We start from the raw sequence: 17584 nt of genomic DNA, 5'->3' as shown, positions 1-17584 counted from the left end.
CGAAATGTACTAGCACCTTGGCAACATTGAGAAATCACTTTCTTAAAAGTCTTTGTACATGTCCCAAAACAACATTTTTTAGGTTTTATTAAGACAAACCATAAAAGTGAATACTTTTATGGTAGGTTTTTTTTTTTCTCCTGATTCTGGTAAGCTTTTAGAAAATTAGAAATTGTTTAGGAAAATGTGGGAAAGCTACTCATTGTCCTACAAGTATAGACAACAGCTGTTAATTTTGGGGTATATCTTCTTTTTTTTCTTTGAGAACTTTATTAGTTTACCTGTTTACATGTAATGGATATCTCCCATTGTTTCTATATTTTGTAAATATTTATTGCACAATTACCATAAATAGCAATCCTTATTTCCCATTAAGAGTAAATGTTTAATGGTAGAGCTTATATACAGTTTAGCAAATATGTAAATCAGTTGACCTGTTTGTTTTTTTAAGAACCCAAGAGTGTTTTTCGCACTGGGTGGATTAGCACAAGTTCTATTTGGAAGAAGCCTGGGCTGGAGGAAGCGGTGGAGAGCGCGTGTGCAATGCGAGACTCCTTTCTTGGAAGCATCCCTGGCAAAAATGCTGCTGAGTATGAGGTTGTCATTGTGATAGAGCCTGGGCTGCTCTTTGAGATTATAGAGGTATGTAGCAATTGGCACCCTTTGAAACGGTATTGGTGGTATACAGCTTCACCCAGAATTTAAGAAAATATCTTAAGATATATTGATGTTAACGGTGATTCTTTGTTTCCTACATCTTATAAAATGTATAGTATAGGACAAGGAAGGTATGAGAGTTCTGTTTGAGTCGAAAACCCTCAGGGCTATTTAGAAGGTCACTGGAATGTAAATCTATGGCAGTCCATTAGAGTATATAAAAATGGGAATTTTTTAGTAAGGGCTTGGTTCTTTGAGATTTTTGTCCATGTGGACCAGATTCAAAGGAAATCCAAAAATTAGTTCTTTAATTTCATGAGATCTAGAAAAAAAAATTTTGTAACCCAGGGTAGCTTTGAACTCATAATCTTTCTATTTCAGCCTCCCGAGTGCTGGGATTACAAGCATGCACCACCAAGTGCTGCAGAAAATTCTTTGTTGGAGCAAATTATCACATATATCTCAAAGCACCACACCACGCCTAAATTTTTAACAATGTAATTAAAGTGGTTAAGATTTGACACTTGAAATTGCAAGTAGGTTTGAGATTGCTGTTAACAGAAAATAAGAACAGATATTAACATTTTAAGATTTAAAAGTTGGGAAGCATTGACTCCTTAATTTTGCGTAAGGAAGCTGAGGACATTGAAGTTGTAACCTAGTCAAGGCCACACAACTTGGTCCTAAGTTTTTTCCCCATATGCTGTTTCCTTGGCTTTAGATCATTGTAGTGATTAAAGTACGTCAGGGTTTTTTTAAAACATAAATGTATTTTCCTTAGGAATCAAAGCAAGCTGTCACATGGAGTCCTGGTTCTGGCAATTAACTAATTGCATGAACTTGTTAAAACCAAATTAATCTCTTTGAGTTTCTTTTTTTGTGGGTTGTTTTTAATAAAATGAACATCTGTATTGCTTAGCTCACAAACTCATTTTGAAAGTCAAAATCACAATGGAAAATGTAAAAGTGTTTATCAGACATCCAAATTCAATGTACTTTGGAAGGGTCCTATGTATCATTCAGATTGTCACTGTTGGTCTACAGTTGGTCTGCACTGTTGGTCTTTGTCCAGATACAGTATCTTAGTTCCTCTCTGAATGTAGGAAGCATGATAAGGGGGGAAGAGAGAGGGGGAAGGGGCTTTGTGGCTGACAGACCTGGGCTTGAGTTGCCTGGTTGAGAAACTTGGGCAAATTAACCACTTTGCTGGTTTACTCATTTGTAAAATTGGGATAGTAAATACCATATAGTGTTTTTTGTTGTTCTTTGTGACAATTTGCATCTAACAAAGTATAGAAAAGCATGGATGATATTCCAGTAAATAAGTTGAACTCATAGTGAAAATTTAAACAGTAGGTTTCACACACTCACTTTCAGATGCTACAAGCTGAAGAAACCTCCAGCACCTCTCAGTTGAATGAGCTAATGATGGCTTCCCAGTCAACTTTACTGGCCCAGGATCCACGCGAGAGAACTGCAGATGGAATTGAGCTTAAAGGGACATTCCTCATCAATTTAGAAGGTGGGAAGCATGTGAGAGTGGCAAGTGGTTGTGGGTCATGTCCAGCTTCAGAAGTGGACTAGGTTTATTCTGAAGGCAGATGCATACTTGGAACACATCTTTCTGTGGAAACAACGTAATTGCCACATGTCTAAGCCAGCTCTCAAAAGTGTCCTTCCTGCCTGATGACTATGGGAATGAAAGGCTAACTGTTCAGCTTCACTTGCTCCCATTTCTCGTGTCCCAGTTCTTAGTACCACCTAGCCCTGCCCACCCTTCTGTGTTGACTCTGAAATTTCTTATGCATAGCCCATAGTAAAATATTTAGCCATTTTTAATGAGGGATTAAAGAAGTGGTACCTCACAAGCATTTTGCAGATATTTCTGTTTTATAAGGCACTTTCTATCAACTTGGTTCACTGTCATTATTGGGAGTGAAGGTAGAGTAGCACTAACAGAGAATAAGCAGTTGGTGTCTTGTGAAAGGTGACCTGTTTGTAGCTTTCAGGTACCAGTGGGAGGTGGGAGGCTAATTTACAGGGGTCATTTTAAATTTGAGGCGTGGCAGCATTGTTCATGTAGTAAAGATTCTGGGTGAATCTGCTTTTCAGAATCTATTGATTTTTTTGTAGCACTGGGGATTGAATATGCTGGTTACTTGTGTCATATTCTAGGCCTTTTATTTTTTTGAGACAGGGTCTAGCTATTTTTTTGCCTGGGTTGGCCTGAAACTTGCAGTTTTCCTGCCTCTTGGCTACTGAGTTGCTGGTCACTGTAAATTCTTTGCACAATGACTAGAAAATTATTTACTTACTTATTTTTATCAGTGTGAGGGCTAGTGAAGTTTTGAGTGGGGTCACTACAGTTGTTGTTTAACTTGGGATTTTTAAAATCCTTAGTCAAGTCAAAGTCTGGCAAGGCTTTGTACTGATCAAAACTATATACCAGAGTTAGAAAGTCTGCTCCACCTGAACAGATACAGAACTCAGTGACTTGGGTAAAAATCAGCTAGTTTAGTCCCACAGCATCTCTCATTGTTTGGTTTTCTTCATTTTTTCCCATTGTCTTGGCAGTTTATGTAACGAGGCAAAACCTGACCAGCTTTCCCAAGGCGTGGATGAGAAAGCTTTGGAAAGGAACACCTGTTAAGCCAATTAGGAAAGTGGTACAAGTTGAATGGTTTGTTTGAAATACTCTGTGTTTTTCTCACAGGTGGTGATATTCGCGAAGAGTCTTCATATAAAGTAATTGTTGTACCAACTACCAAGGAAAAGTGCCCTCGATGTTGGAAATACACAGCTGAGTCTTCAGACACACTCTGTCCCCGATGTGCAGAGGTGGTTGGAGGAAAGTAGAACTCTGGGGTTAACAGCTTTCTGAGCAAGAACACTCTTGACACTATTGACTGGGAGTTTAGATGGATTATTTACAGTATCAGAAAGAAAGGAAGGCTAAAGAAAGGAAGGCTTAAGTAAGGAGTGGAAGAGTAACTCGTGAAGGATGAGGTTCAGAATCAGAATTATAAAAGAAGTATTTCCTGTGTACATACACATGGAAATATATGTGTGTGTGTGTATACATATATACATATACATATATATATTTATGCATACACACCATATATATGTATTTATATATATCTACATAGACTTATTCAGAACATAGATGTCGAATAGGCTTTCCTTCAACTGTGGCTGAGCAGAATCTGTTTTATATTTTATAAAAATCTTTTTGACTCAGTATTTAAGTTCTGAAAATAAAGGCATTCTGGACACCTGCTGACTGACGTTGGTCAAAAGTTGTGAATAACAAATGGAAAGCATGTGGTTTTGAAGGGGAGGGCAGAGGTGTGTTCCCCCTAAGAGACCAAGTCATTTTGTACTCCCGCTAGCAAACATTAAGCTTTTTAACAGCTTGGGTTTTTTGATTAGAAGGAGAAACCTTCCCAAATTTATTTCTCAAGAGGGATTAATACTTACATTTTTGAATGTTAAGGAAACAAAATGAAAGCTGAGAATTTATTTCACTAATATACATAAGTTCACAACAATGAACATGAAGAAAATAGCAATATATACAGAATTTCACTACTTACAATACATTACAATAGATAAAAGAGCATTTTATAAACAATCCAGTATAGGATTAAAATCTAAGGATGGCTAATCTATTCAGCAGAAGTCTTACTTTCAGAAGCCCAGCAAACCCATTCCTGCGAGGGAGGGAGGGCTTTCACTCTTGCTATAGTGTACTGTAAAAATATTTGTCTCTTGTAAATGAAATGGGCCATAGCAACGTCTACATGAATGTTGTAATTAATGTAAGCTTATTATTACTAAATCTTAGTTTTCTGTGATTTTAAATTGAAATTAATCATGTTTTTTTTTTTTTTTAAATTTAAATGTGAAAGGGTTTACTTTGACCTTGGATGAATTTTTATAAAACAAAGATAAAACTGTTTTTTTTTTTTTTCTTTTTACAAAAGTCTGAAGCACTTAGAAGCCTGGTGCCATGTACCTCTGCATTTATCCTGACGCCTCTAGTTCTATACCTGAGCACAACCTGTAATGTAGAAATTAGGATTATTTGAACATTTTTCCCTTCAGCATTGTACAATAGAATTTCATAAGGTAAAACATGACTGTAAAGAAGAAATTAGGGGAGTGTATGTAGGAAAACACAACTGGTTACAGCAGTACCTGCGCTAAGGGCCACATGCCCTGTATCTCAGAAACCACCTGTTCTATGGGAAATCCAATTCCTTTGTGACAGAACGTATACATAGGCATTTTTTTCTTTTTGTGGTACTGGAGATTGAACCAGGGCTTTACACTTACTGAGTTTGAGCCCATATTTTGCTTTTGAGACATTGTTCTACCTTTTCCAGGCTGGCTTCCCAATTGGAGATCCTCCTGTCTCTGCCTCCCAAGTAGCTGGAATTTCAGGCATGCAACACCACACCCAGCATAATTTTCCTTTTTTTGTTATCAGATTTATTTTAAAAGCCCTTAATGAAGTAGTAGAGTATTTAACTGCTTTTTTTAACCATAAAATTCAGAATTCAGTTTTAAAATTCTATGGATGACACATCTAACTAGAGACTCAATGACTTGTGTTATGGTTCTGTGAACCAGATTTCAGCTTATTCTCAGTGGTTCTCAGGTTTGACTATTTCATACCAGAGTTAAAGTCAGCCAGTTTTACTATCTAAAATGCAAGCACCACCCCCTCCAAGCGATAATGGAATTAGAGAGTAAAAGATTTAATCCTTAAAAATGCTTATAATTCTCAGTTTCTTTGGCTGCCTAAATTCTTACTACTTTCAGAGAATTTAAGAAATCATAGGAAAAATTAGTCTCTTAGAACACAAGTCACAAGTGACTATTTATATGAAGCGAGGTACGCTTATAAGGAATTCTAGAATGTGGCTGGCTGGGGCAGTGGAGATCCAAGCAGAGGAGGGGAGGCTGGGCTAGCTCAGGCCCTTTCCAGTGTTGCTATTCTATACCACTTGTACCTCTGTCAGACTCACAGGCCCACCCCAGTCTCTCAAAACCTAAAACATTTTTCTTTCAAGATTTGAACTCTGATAGCTACATTAACAATAATTCAGTTTTAGCCAGTTAGGTTCTTAACTTAGAGGTGATCTTTTAGTGAAAAAGAATATTTGAATATTCTTAAATATCAGACATTTTTCTCTTTATATCATTTTCCTCAACTGTGCAAAATGCTACAGTTGGCTTCTTACAAGGGAGCGAAGAAACAAACTTCTCTATCACAATGAGTTACTACGAATAACAATTGTCCATGACAGGTATCAGTAATTGCACTGTGGCTACATTCCAAAGATACATCATAATAAGTACTTGGTATTTATAGAGCTCAAAGCACTTCTTACAGACTTTTGTTAGTTTGGTTTTGATCAACAGATATTTAGCACTTGTATTGCTGTAGGCACTGTAGGGTACAAAATTAGTTGTATTTTATCCTTTCAACCTGTGAGTGAGGTAGGTTTGCTAAAGCCGTAATGTCACTAAGCACTTTTTTCCCATTACTGTTCCCATGGACAGATAACACTATCAAATCCCAGAAGCAAACATTTCTAAACATTTATAGGAAAAATAAAATTGGACTTAAATATCTTAGAGTCTTTGCTTTTTTTTTCTTTTTTTATATAAGTTTTACAAAATCATACATTTTTACAGTTTCCTGATTTGTATGTATATAGCTTTTCAGCTTGGCAGAAATTTACATTATAATTGATTTTGCTGGTTGTTCACATCTCAGATTCTCATTTTGGCAAGTACAACAGGTTAAGGGTTCTACCTGGTGTCCCTTCTAAAGGCCTGAAACCCATTCCTTCTCTGAAGGCAGCAGCAACAGCACCTCTAAAAAAGACCTACCTGCACCCAGCACTCCCAGGTGCAGCCTGACGTAGGGTTAATCATGGTAACAAATACATTTTCTCAACAGTCTTTAAAGGAAAGTGGGATGTTTCTCTAACAGTTCTGATGGGGACTATACATGAGCACATTTAATTTAATCACAACAATAACAGGTTGAATGTGAAATGCAGAATCCTATAATAACATCTGTAAATTATAAACAATTTTAAATAGCGATGTTTAACAATAAAGCGACTTAAATGTTTGATACAGTAAAACATCTGTATCAATTATAGTACAATTAATGTTAATTTATATTTTATCCTCAATATTAACCAAAGGAGTGGAATTTAGCCAGGACAGCACTTTTTGAAAGTAATAGATATTTTTATTTATTTTACAAAACAAAAAAGATATTCCATAAAATTCTAGATCTTACTATGTAAAATGGCCATGCACTAATTGATGTTGTAGTCACACAATTTTAGATTATTTTCAGTAGATAAATGTCATAAAGAAGGAATAGATATGGCTTCCACAGCCTCAATGAGGTGCAAGGCTAGACTATACTGCCCATGTTTTTCTGGTAAAAGCTCAATTACTTTATTTACTAGTTTAGCGGTTGTTGCAATTGGCACTTCAGTGTTCTGAAGATCCTGGGGGTTCTGCAAATGGACACAAAAATAATCCATTAGTAATATACAACTAGACTTACCACAGCAGTTAATTTCCCTGTAAAAACACTTTTAGTTATTTGGAACTAGGTAAACTGAACTTGTAGTTCAGTTCTTTTCATAATTGTTATGGATTATTCATTTAAGGAAACATCCAGTGACCTGTCTGATTTCACTCTACTGTACTTACCATTGCCTTCAGCCAAGTGCAGAGTGTGGGTGGAAGTCTGGCCAGAAGCTCCATCCCTTCTTTCGTCTGGGTGTGGAGGAGTGCGTGAGCCAGCCTCTGCCCTGTCAACACCAGCAGCTGAGAGGCAAGGACCTCTTTGTCATGAACCTGTAGAATGGCCTGAAGATAGGAACACAGAGAAATAACGTAGTAAGAACAAATCAATTTATTTCTTCTAAGAAAGGAGATACCATTGAAGAGATTCTTGTTTTTTGAGGTGTGGCCATGTATATAACTAAAATGAAACCCAATCAAACTTAGCTAATTTAGACTTGAATTTCTGCTCATCAACTGGCTATTCCACTCTACCCTACCCCCACCCCGTTCTCTTCTAGTAATTTTTCTTTCTTTCATGAGTGTGCCCCCTGCCCCGTGCTAGGGATCACCAGTGCTAGGTAAGCACTCTACCACTGAGCTATAACCCTAGTTTATCATGTAACTTTTCAATTCAGCATGACTACATAACTCAGTGTGTCTACATATTTTCAAGCATTTTGTTCAGAAAGGGAATTACATCATGTCATCACTGCTTCAAATACTCTGATGGCTACTGAATACACTTAGAATAACCATGGGCTTGGAGACTCTTTGTTGTGGCCCTGGCCACCCTCCCCTCCTTATTTCATACTTCTTACTAAGTTTGGCAACTACACTAGTCTTTCTCATCCTGCACCTAGCCATGCTGGTCCCAACCTCAGGGCCTCTGTGTTCCATCATTCTGTCTTCAGCACTGTTCCTCCAGTTTTCTAAGTGGCTAGCTGCTTCTTATCCTTAGGGACTGAGTTCAAACAATATTTTTCTGTTACCCCATTATAGCAGCTCTTATTTATTCATTTGACTATTTTCTTCACAATGCTTATCACTCAATACAAAATTTAGTGTGCTTTTCTCCTCCAGCAGACCATCAATGCCATGGCAGACTATAGAAATTTACTCAAAAGAGTTTTACATTTTAATATTCTTTTCTATTTTTGCACTTAAAAGTTCTAAGAAAAGGAACAGCAAAGAGCTATCTTAGAGGTTTTACTGATTCTTTACTCCCATGGGGTCATCATTACCTCTTCTCCTAAGTGGTCCACTCCGTAGTTGTAGAGCTCCCCCACATAATGCCGTCTAACAACATCTTCGCTGACTTGAAGGTGATGGGCTAAATCCACAGCTAGAACTGGCCAATCCTGGTCTTTCCCAAAAGGAGTGGTTGCTGCCTCTTCTAAGGATTCTTTGTCCTTGCTGGCTGAATGCTGGGCCTGGACAGCTGCACTAACAACTTTCAATAAGAACTTGAGAAAGAGATACAGCAATGTCTCATTAGTAAGTTTCATCTAATAATAATGAAATCAATCTAACCAACATATAATGTAAAACTAATCAGAATTGTCATAATGAACCCCCCTGTACAACAAATATATCCTAATAAAAAAATGGAAAAAAGATAATGAAGGAAGGAAGGGAGGGAGGAAGGGAAAAAAAGAAGAAATTCTCTTGTGTTTTAGGGAAGAGTTCTGAAGGGTCAAGTTGTTGATAAAAACAGTCTTGGTAATGTTAGTATTATTCCCTCAATCATTAATGGGCGGTATTAAAATCTGTCATACAATTTTGAGAGTATCAGTATTGAAATGTGTACTAGGTCCCCTAAAGATGTCCTTCCTCTTCGATTCAATCAGTACACTGTAAGGAATGTATATTTAGGAACAAGTTAAAGGCCAAAAAGTAAAGCAATATTAATTTGATATTATAATTAACTGGGAGACTAGAATCTAGTATTAGAGACTGGGTGAGCAAATAATACAACATCAACACAGTGAAACATTACAAGGCCATAACTAGAAATACTCAAGGAAATATAAAACATTTATATGGAATACCAAATTGCAAGGTAATATGAGTATGTGTAATATGACTAAAACTATGACAAAATATGTAAACATTTGAAAAATAATTTGCAAAATATTTGAACTAAAGTGATTTTTAAAACCTCCCAAATTTTACCCTAAGTAAATGTTGAATTAAAAATAAAAGGTTTCTGTTCAACATGAAAAAAAATATCTAAATGAAAGTAATTATTGGCTTCTCTGTCAGAGTGGCACTTCCATTAAAATTGTTTTAGTTATCAAAAAAGGAAACAATAGTTTAAAGGGAAACTAGCTCTCAAGAATACCTTGAAAGTGGTCATGCTTTAAAGGACGATTAGATTTTCCTTTCCTGTTTTTCTTCTGAAGAAACAAGAATGAAATTCAGTAACAGAATTTACCTGTTGTCGTACAGAAATAAAATTTGGATCCATTTCCCCACTAGGTAATAACTGAATTGATGTCAGGTCTTTGAAAAATGCATTTTTTCCCTAAAGACAAAGAAATCAAGAAAACTGATGAGTTGGCTTAAGGGAGAAAAGGGAAAGATTTAAAAAAAATAAATCTTTAAATCATGAATAATTTATGGTTGATTTAAATTTTCTCCTTAAATGATAAGATTTTAGAATTTTATTCTTTTAATTTTTATAACAATTATCTAGTATATTAGAGGCAGCCTTTAAGATGGCCCCTAGTGACCCTTCCTCCTGATATTCATGCCCTAGGATTCCATCCCCTTGACTGTGAGCTGATATTACTCCTAGCAAATAGAATCAGGCAGAGGTGACAGCATGTCACTTCCAAGGTTAAGTTATGAAAGTACTGTGGTTTCTGCCTTGGGTGCTTGCATTCACTCTTACTACCTATGAGGGAAGCCAGTAGCCAAGTAAGCTGCCCTATGGAGAGGAGCATGTAGCAAAGAATTGAATCTTGCCAACAACCAGGCCTGGAAGTGGATCATTATTCCCACCCCAGCTGAGCCTTTAGGTGAGACAACATCCCCAGCCAACACCCTAACTTCAGTTCTCATGAGAGATGTTATGCAAGCTGCACCTAGATAAGGGAAGTCACATTCCTTACCCACAAAAACTGAGATGGTAAGCTAGGTGTGGTGGTATATGTGAGAACCTGTGTCAAAAAACCAAGGGGCAGGGGCATGTATAGTTCAGTGGTTGAGCACCTGCCTACCATGTGCAAAGCCCTGGGTTGATCCCTAGCACTAAAAAACAAAAACAAAACAACGTAATAAATGTTGTTTCCAGCCCCCAAGTTTTAAAATGATTTGCTAAGCAGTAACAGATTTCTAAAACAGCATGTACTCTGCATCCTCTTAAACAGTTGTTGAGTTGTTTAAAACCACCTTGTTTAAGAAAATAGATGATGTGTGAAGAATCAAAACAGTATTAGAAAATAGCACATCAAAAATTCCTTTGTACTACAGAGCAACAAGCAATAGCATTTAAGTTGAAAGACCCAGGCTCCAGCTCCAGACCCACCACTTCCAATGGGATTACCTTGGGCAAATTACTCCCATAATCTTGGGGTACAGTGTAATATTTTTATTTTTTGGTGTACTGAAAATTGAACTCAGGGCCTTTAGCAAGTGCCTCACCACTAGAGCTGTGCCCCCTTGAGTTACTATTTCTTTTGCAAACGAGTCATTCCAAATATCTTCTCAAGTATCTCCCATATTGAATAACCTATTACTCTAGGTCACACAGTGTGACTGCCAAGACGGGTTAAAGCTATGTACCCAGCAGAGCTGGGAATGTAGTTCAGTGGTAGTACTTGCCTAGCATGAGCAAGGCCCTGGGTTTGATTTCCAACCCCGACGGTATGGAGGGGGAAACACCAGGCTTCCCAAGGAAACCCATTTACATTTTGGGTATCATGGTTGAAAGCTCTTCCACACACACCATCTGTTACTATCTAGTTCCCACTTGGTAATCTTAGATGTAATAAGGGTCTATAATTGCACCATTTATTATTTACCACGAGTCAGACATGGGTAAGTGCATCATATTGAAACTGTAAATTTCCTCAAAACAACCATGAGGAAGGTACTAGAATCAGCTCCATTTTTTTTTCTTTTTAATTCTTTAATCTACACATGAAAGATATGAGGGGAGCCAAAAATAATGGTGACAGGGATAGGTGGTGTCCAAGGGTGGCTTTGCTTCTGAGACCTGCTTTGGTCAGGGGCAGGGAACCAACCAATGGCACTTGCCTTTACCACATTTGGGTCCAACAACATTTTTCTCCTTTGAGAGGTTTATGGCAAGAATCAGAGGGACTGGGGGAAGAAAGAGAGGTACTCACCTTACTATCAAAAAGGGAAAGTGGCTTCACAGTCTTCAGAGAAAACCGCATGACTGCATACAGCATGGAGCACAAGATGGAATGGTGCTCCACCAGCGCATAGTGGATGTGCTTCTGCTCCAGGGCCAGTTCCACTATGGAGATCGGGCCTTCAACAGCCAGCCAAGCATCCTCAGTGTCCAGAACTGGCACTTGCATTTCATCCCTGCTAACATCTGCCTAAGGGTTTTGAGAATGGAGGACTGTGTTAAGAACTGGAAAAATAACAGCTTGCAAATAGCCTAAAGAGTTTTTTAGCAGCAAAGTGCAAATCCATGTTCTGTAACACCCCCCCTCATCATAATAAAAAGAACACAAAATCTAATCTAGTAGGAACGAACACTAATATTTAAGCTTAAGCCAAAATCTAGAAATGAATAAATGAAAAATTATCTCATTAAAGCAGTCCTTTCTTAAGGCCAGTGATTTTCACAGTATTTAATATATTAGAAGCTGCTCAGAATGAGAATTACCCTCTCTCCCCTCCCCTTTTTTTTTCTTTTTTTTTGCTTTGAGACATTGTCTCACTATGTATCCCAGACTGATCTTGAACTTGGGAATCCTCCTGCCTCAGCCTTGAGTGCTGGGATTACAGGCATGCACCACCATGCTGGCTAGAGTACACCACTTTTACCTCCATTAAAGTCTGAAGAAGATCTAAGCAGGAGCCCAGGAAAGACGTCATTGCTGTGTCACTCATCCCTACATCCTGTTTTCAAAACAGAACATAATTAGCCCCTGAAGAAAAACTTCTGTAGTTACTTTATCAAAAACACAGGACCCAGCAGCACATCTATTCACCTGACTTTCTACACTGAATCAACTGGCAAGAAACTGAAGTCAAGTCACTGACACACTTAAGTTCCTTCCTGTAGGTTTTGTAGGGTCAACCAATTTGAAAACTAGGTTTCAAAAAAGTATTACTACTATCAACTTTAAAAAAAAAAAATTAGTGATCTAGGGAGGGGATACAGCTCAGCAGTCAAGCGTGTGCTTAGCTTATTCAAAGCCCTCAGTTCAATCACATACATACAAGGGTAGATAAACAGCAGTGTTCTTTGTGCATGGTAATGACAGTTGGTTTTTGAGATTGCTAGCCAACTAACACGGAACACAAGACACATGAAAGTCCAACCTGAAAAGTTCTTAAAAAAAAAAAAAACAAAACCAATCTGGTCTGGTTTCAGAGCATCTTCTAGGGACCGAACTAATCATTGGAACAAAACTAAAATTCCCCACTTGAGAACCAAATGCCAGTCATGCTGTGGAACACGAGTGCTCCTACTGACTCCTTTACTAGGCCTGTCCAAGCAGCATTCATGTACAGTCTTTAAAAACCAACAGTCACTGCATTCTCCACATCCCAAAGTACAGAATTTACAGATGCACACATGCACACACCACACATCTCTAGTCATACAACCACTCTCAAGAACATACCAGTATTCTTCAACAATGGTGACTGTTTGGGAATGAGGACCTATAACAGCTTGATTCATATGTCCCAGTATCTCTTAAGATACTGGCAATAAGAACATTTCCTCACTAGCCTCAAGCAGAAGCCCAGTACCTGTGTATTAGAATCTTACTTAGGCCAATATTGTGTTTATACAATTGCTATTACTACTACTCTTATGAGTGTGCTTCGATTTGATGTTGGATTTTTCTATTATAAATTTCTAAAGTGGAGCAAAAATATGTAAAAATGGTAGCATGTTATCTTTCTGACCATGGTCCAAATTGAATACATCTTAGGAAAACTTAGTTTAAACATGTTAGTTGACAATCTGGAAAGGTAAGTTAAAATTGGTCATAGTTCATGACCATTTCCTTAATATTTTATTTTCTTATCTCCTGACATGTCATCAAAACAGTAAAAGGCAAAGTTCACCCCACAGTTAACTGTAGGATTAACAACTGTACTTACAGTTAAGAGATTCACTTACCCTTCGGCATAACCTATCTTTTGGTGCTTTTCCAACCTGAGACAAAAGGATACAAAATGCTAAAATATTTATTAAATTAAAAGGCATTACAATGGTATAAAAAATAAAAAATAAAATTTACAAACTACAAATGCAGCTATAAATAAATGTCGTAACCTGCCATTAGTTATTTGTTGATGCAATTAATTTCGTAGAACTCAAAATCCTTTTTAAAAATCAACTTTATATACATATGTATGTGTGTATGTTTTATGACAGGGTCTCACTATGTAGCTCAGGGTAGTCTCAAACTTGAGACTCTTCTGCTTCAGTCTCCTGAGTGCTGGGATTACAGGCAAGTATGACACACACAGCTAAAATAAACTCTGTATTTTTGAACTATAAAGAAAAAGCTCTCATAAGAGAGTTTACAGGATTATATTCTGTAATCATAGCTCTCAAGAGGCTCAGGTAGGAGGCATGAGTTTAAACAGTCTGGGCCACAGAGCAAGAACCTATAAAGAAAGAAAGGAGAAGGAAGAAGGGAAGGAGGGAAGGGAAGAGGGAGGGGGCGGGAGGGAGGAAGGAGGGGAAGGAAAGGGAAAAGGAAGAAAAAGGAGAGTACAATTCCTTTGCTTAAAACCGCCCCAATGTATCTAGTATAATAGCCTCCATTTATTGTGCCTTTCGCTAAGCAGATCATATACTAGAAAATCCAAAATCTGCTGCCTGCAAAGGAAATGCTTCTTGCTCTAAATTGTGCCTATTTATTTATCTTGGTAGTACTAGGGTTTGAATTCATGGCCTTATGCTTGCTACATAAGCAAGCATTCTAATACTTGAGCCACAATCCTAGTCCTTTTCACTTTAGTTATTTTTCAGATAGCATCTTACACTTTTTGCCAAGTGTGTGTGTGATATTTAAGTATGATCTTTCTACTTATGCCTCCAGGTGTGAATCACCACTCTTGGCTTTTCTGCTGAGATGGGGTCTTGCTAACTTTTTGTCTGGGCTGCCTGTGAACCATCATCCTCCCTATCTCCACATCAAGAGTAGCTAAGATTACAGGTTAACTGTCCCCAACAGGCTTGTGTGTTGAATGCTTGGTCACAGCTGGTGGTGCTAAGGCTCTGGAGAATTTAGGAGGGAGGGCCTAGCTGGAGGAAGTAGGTCACCAGGGGTGTGCCTTTGAAGGTTACACCTGGCTCTGAGGCCCTTCCTCCCTCACTCTGCTTCCTGCCTGCAATGAGGTGAATAGCCTCTTCCTCCAACAAGTTCATCTGCCCAAAAAGCTTCACTGGCCCAGAATCAACTGAGTCAATGAGTGTGAAATGAAATCCCGCCTTTAAGTTACTGAAAGCAAAGTTGTGACTGTGGATGTGCGACTCTTATGAAACTACAAATTGTGACACATGTATACATTACTTGTTAAGAGTATTCTCTCAAAAGAGGAGGTCAGAAGTGTAGAGTAAGAGAGCGCTATCGCATGGCCAAAGGAAGTAAGTTGTAGGAAGGAAGCAGTGAGTCCGGCAGGGAGAGAAGCAAGGAAGGAAGGATGGTTACTTTCCCTCGTACTGTGCGTGTTCATCAACTCTTGAGCTTCTCCTGAGCTACTCCCCCAGCCTCAAAATGGTTACATTTAACTTGGCAGTTGCTATTACTGGCAAATAAAGCAGTTGCTATTACTGGCAAATAAATCAAACAAAGCATTTTCAAGGGGAGCAGTGACCTAAAAGAGGTCTGGGTTGCAGTGCTAGTCATGACGCAGAAGTGGTTGTTGTCACTGTACATTTCAGCAGCATATGCTGTTGTCATACAGGTGAGTCTCTTGATATTCACTTAACTGATACCAGGTTACCCTATTTTCTTGACTGGCCTGTAAAACATATTAACTAGCTCCCCTGGTCACTTGGCTTGAAGCTAGTAGCTAGTCTCTAGCACGCAAGCAGATTCTAGTTCCATCAGTTGATTTCTATGCTTACATGTTATACCTGTTTCCAAATCTACTCATTCTGGCTGCACGTGTCAATGTAATTATGTGATTTAACTATATGAGGAAATATAAATGAGGAAAAGGAAGCTACTTATATCACTGTTATGCTGAATACCTTAGAAACATTTGTAGAGGAGAATATTCTCCTCTTTATCTCTTAGATAAAATAGAAAAGAAACAACTACAATGATTAGGAAATTATAAAATACTAAGACTTTGCACTTAAGTTATATCACAGTTGTAAAGAAATAGGATCTAGAAATGAAAGACAATGCATTATGGATGAGATTTATGTAAGAAAACCAAACTAGAACCACAATCAGCCCTATTCAAAGAAAATATCTTGTCTCTAAATGCAAAGATTGATGAATTAAGTATGTATCCATGTATTTCAACTTAAAATAAAATGTAATTACTTTCTTGAATCAACCAACCATGCTAAGGCATTTAGGCAGAGATTTCTACTGAACAGTATACCCTCGAGGCTTTACGGCTCTTCTTCATGTCATTACAATACCAGTACTGGGAATTACACTTACCAGAGCATGAGGAAAGTGTATGTGGAACAATCTTTCTATTATCTGTCAATTAAGGGAACTAACTAAATAAAAAGTCAGTACTCAAAATTTAAAACTACTTACCTTATCCATCAAGTATGCAGCAGCAGAAAATCTCTTAACCAAGAACGTGTTCCACATCATCAACGCAATACCTAGATAGGAAGTGAAAGCAGTGTGCTGACATACTGTCGCTTCCATCACATGCACAGACACTGTCTTCCTCAAACTTATTAAATTCTACAAGCTCTTTACTGAGAAATAATTTTTTATATCTTATGCAATACTTAAAAAGTCAACAATAATCTTCATCTTTAATAAAACTCAGAACCAGACTGCAGAAGAGTCTATCAAAATGGCTGAAAGATTCCAGTGAGGAATGAGAACAAAATATAAAATCACAGAAGATAGTATCACACAACCACCAGAAAGGCTAAAATATTTTTACTGATTCCTTTTTTTTGCAGAGCTGGGCCTAATAAATGCTAAGCAAGGCTCCACCACTGAGCTACACCCCTGAACACCTAGATTTTTAATGCTAATATACCAAGTGCTAACAAAGACATGGATCATGGGGCAGACATTGTTGGTGAAATAATAAGTTGGTAAACTATCTGGAAAACTGTTTTGTAGTATCTACTACAGCTACATATGTATGTATCCTATCATCTAGCCATTTTACCCATGAGAAATGACTAACAAAAGATATGCACAAGAATATTAAGAATCGCTTAATTCATAAAGTGTTAAAAAACAAAATATAAAAAATATTTTTAAAAAACCCCAAGCAAACAAAAACATCTGGGTTTTCTATTTACATATTCACTAAGAAGTGTCATTACAACTAAAATTTCTAAACAGCTGGCAATTAGCCAGCATAAATCTGACAGCTTGGGGGACAATTCTTGGTAACAATTCCTACAACCCCAGCCCCACTCTGGATAGCATTTTTTCCAAGCAGTTTAAAGGGAAATACTTTGCATACAGCAAGATAGCTAAGCTAGGTGGTAGGATAAGCAAGTTAAAACTTCTTTATTATTAAAGCATCTCTCTTTTGAATAATCAGTGATGTTTTTAGCATGTATTTACTTACCATTCTGAACATGGGCATTAAGAATGTGTTTCAAGTGTTCTATTGATCTAACAAAAAATCGTGTTTCCTTACAAACAGAAAAGATAGAGAAAAAAGGTTATTTAATAGGTGTTTCAAATATCAATGGAGACTTCTTACGTAAATTTCTGTATAAAGCTATTTAGGAATGTTGTAATAAAAACATGGAATTAGGGCGAGACAAGAGGATCACAAGTTTGAAGCCAGCCTGGGATACAGCAAGTCTCAGGCCAGCCTGTGTACCTCACTAGACCCTGACTCAAAAAGTCCAAAACACTAACCAAGTAAGCAAGCAAACAAAGAAAAACCCAGGGAGTTATTTAGGTAAGAAGTAGCTTCTGTT

The 17584-nt window shown here is 37.5% G+C and overlaps 2 protein-coding genes across 2 annotated transcripts in view; one reads left to right on the top strand and one right to left on the bottom strand.

Annotated features, from left to right (window-relative positions):
- The window catches only part of Iars2 (isoleucyl-tRNA synthetase 2, mitochondrial), a 44222-nt gene extending 40285 nt beyond the window's left edge, over window positions 1-3937 (top strand). The window contains exons 21-23 of the mRNA XM_020157738.2: window positions 452-642; window positions 2035-2179; window positions 3371-3937. Coding sequence (XP_020013327.2) covers window positions 452-642; window positions 2035-2179; window positions 3371-3513 — 479 coding nt within the window. The 3' untranslated portion in view covers window positions 3514-3937. The remainder of the gene's footprint in view (window positions 1-451; window positions 643-2034; window positions 2180-3370) is intronic.
- The window catches only part of Rab3gap2 (RAB3 GTPase activating non-catalytic protein subunit 2), a 95759-nt gene continuing 78652 nt past the window's right edge, over window positions 478-17584 (bottom strand). Inside the window, exons 27-35 of the mRNA XM_020157737.2 lie at window positions 17224-17290; window positions 16215-16285; window positions 13601-13636; window positions 12289-12363; window positions 11616-11834; window positions 9698-9787; window positions 8505-8726; window positions 7408-7566; window positions 478-7208 (exon numbers count right to left, since the gene is read on the bottom strand). Coding sequence (XP_020013326.2) covers window positions 7053-7208; window positions 7408-7566; window positions 8505-8726; window positions 9698-9787; window positions 11616-11834; window positions 12289-12363; window positions 13601-13636; window positions 16215-16285; window positions 17224-17290 — 1095 coding nt within the window. The 3' untranslated portion in view covers window positions 478-7052. The remainder of the gene's footprint in view (window positions 7209-7407; window positions 7567-8504; window positions 8727-9697; window positions 9788-11615; window positions 11835-12288; window positions 12364-13600; window positions 13637-16214; window positions 16286-17223; window positions 17291-17584) is intronic.

This window comes from Castor canadensis, chromosome 11 (genome assembly GCF_047511655.1).
Source record: "Castor canadensis chromosome 11, mCasCan1.hap1v2, whole genome shotgun sequence".
Lineage (NCBI taxonomy): Eukaryota > Metazoa > Chordata > Mammalia > Rodentia > Castoridae > Castor > Castor canadensis.
Note: the sequence above shows the minus strand (reverse complement) of the source record. Positions and strands in the feature narration are given on the sequence as shown.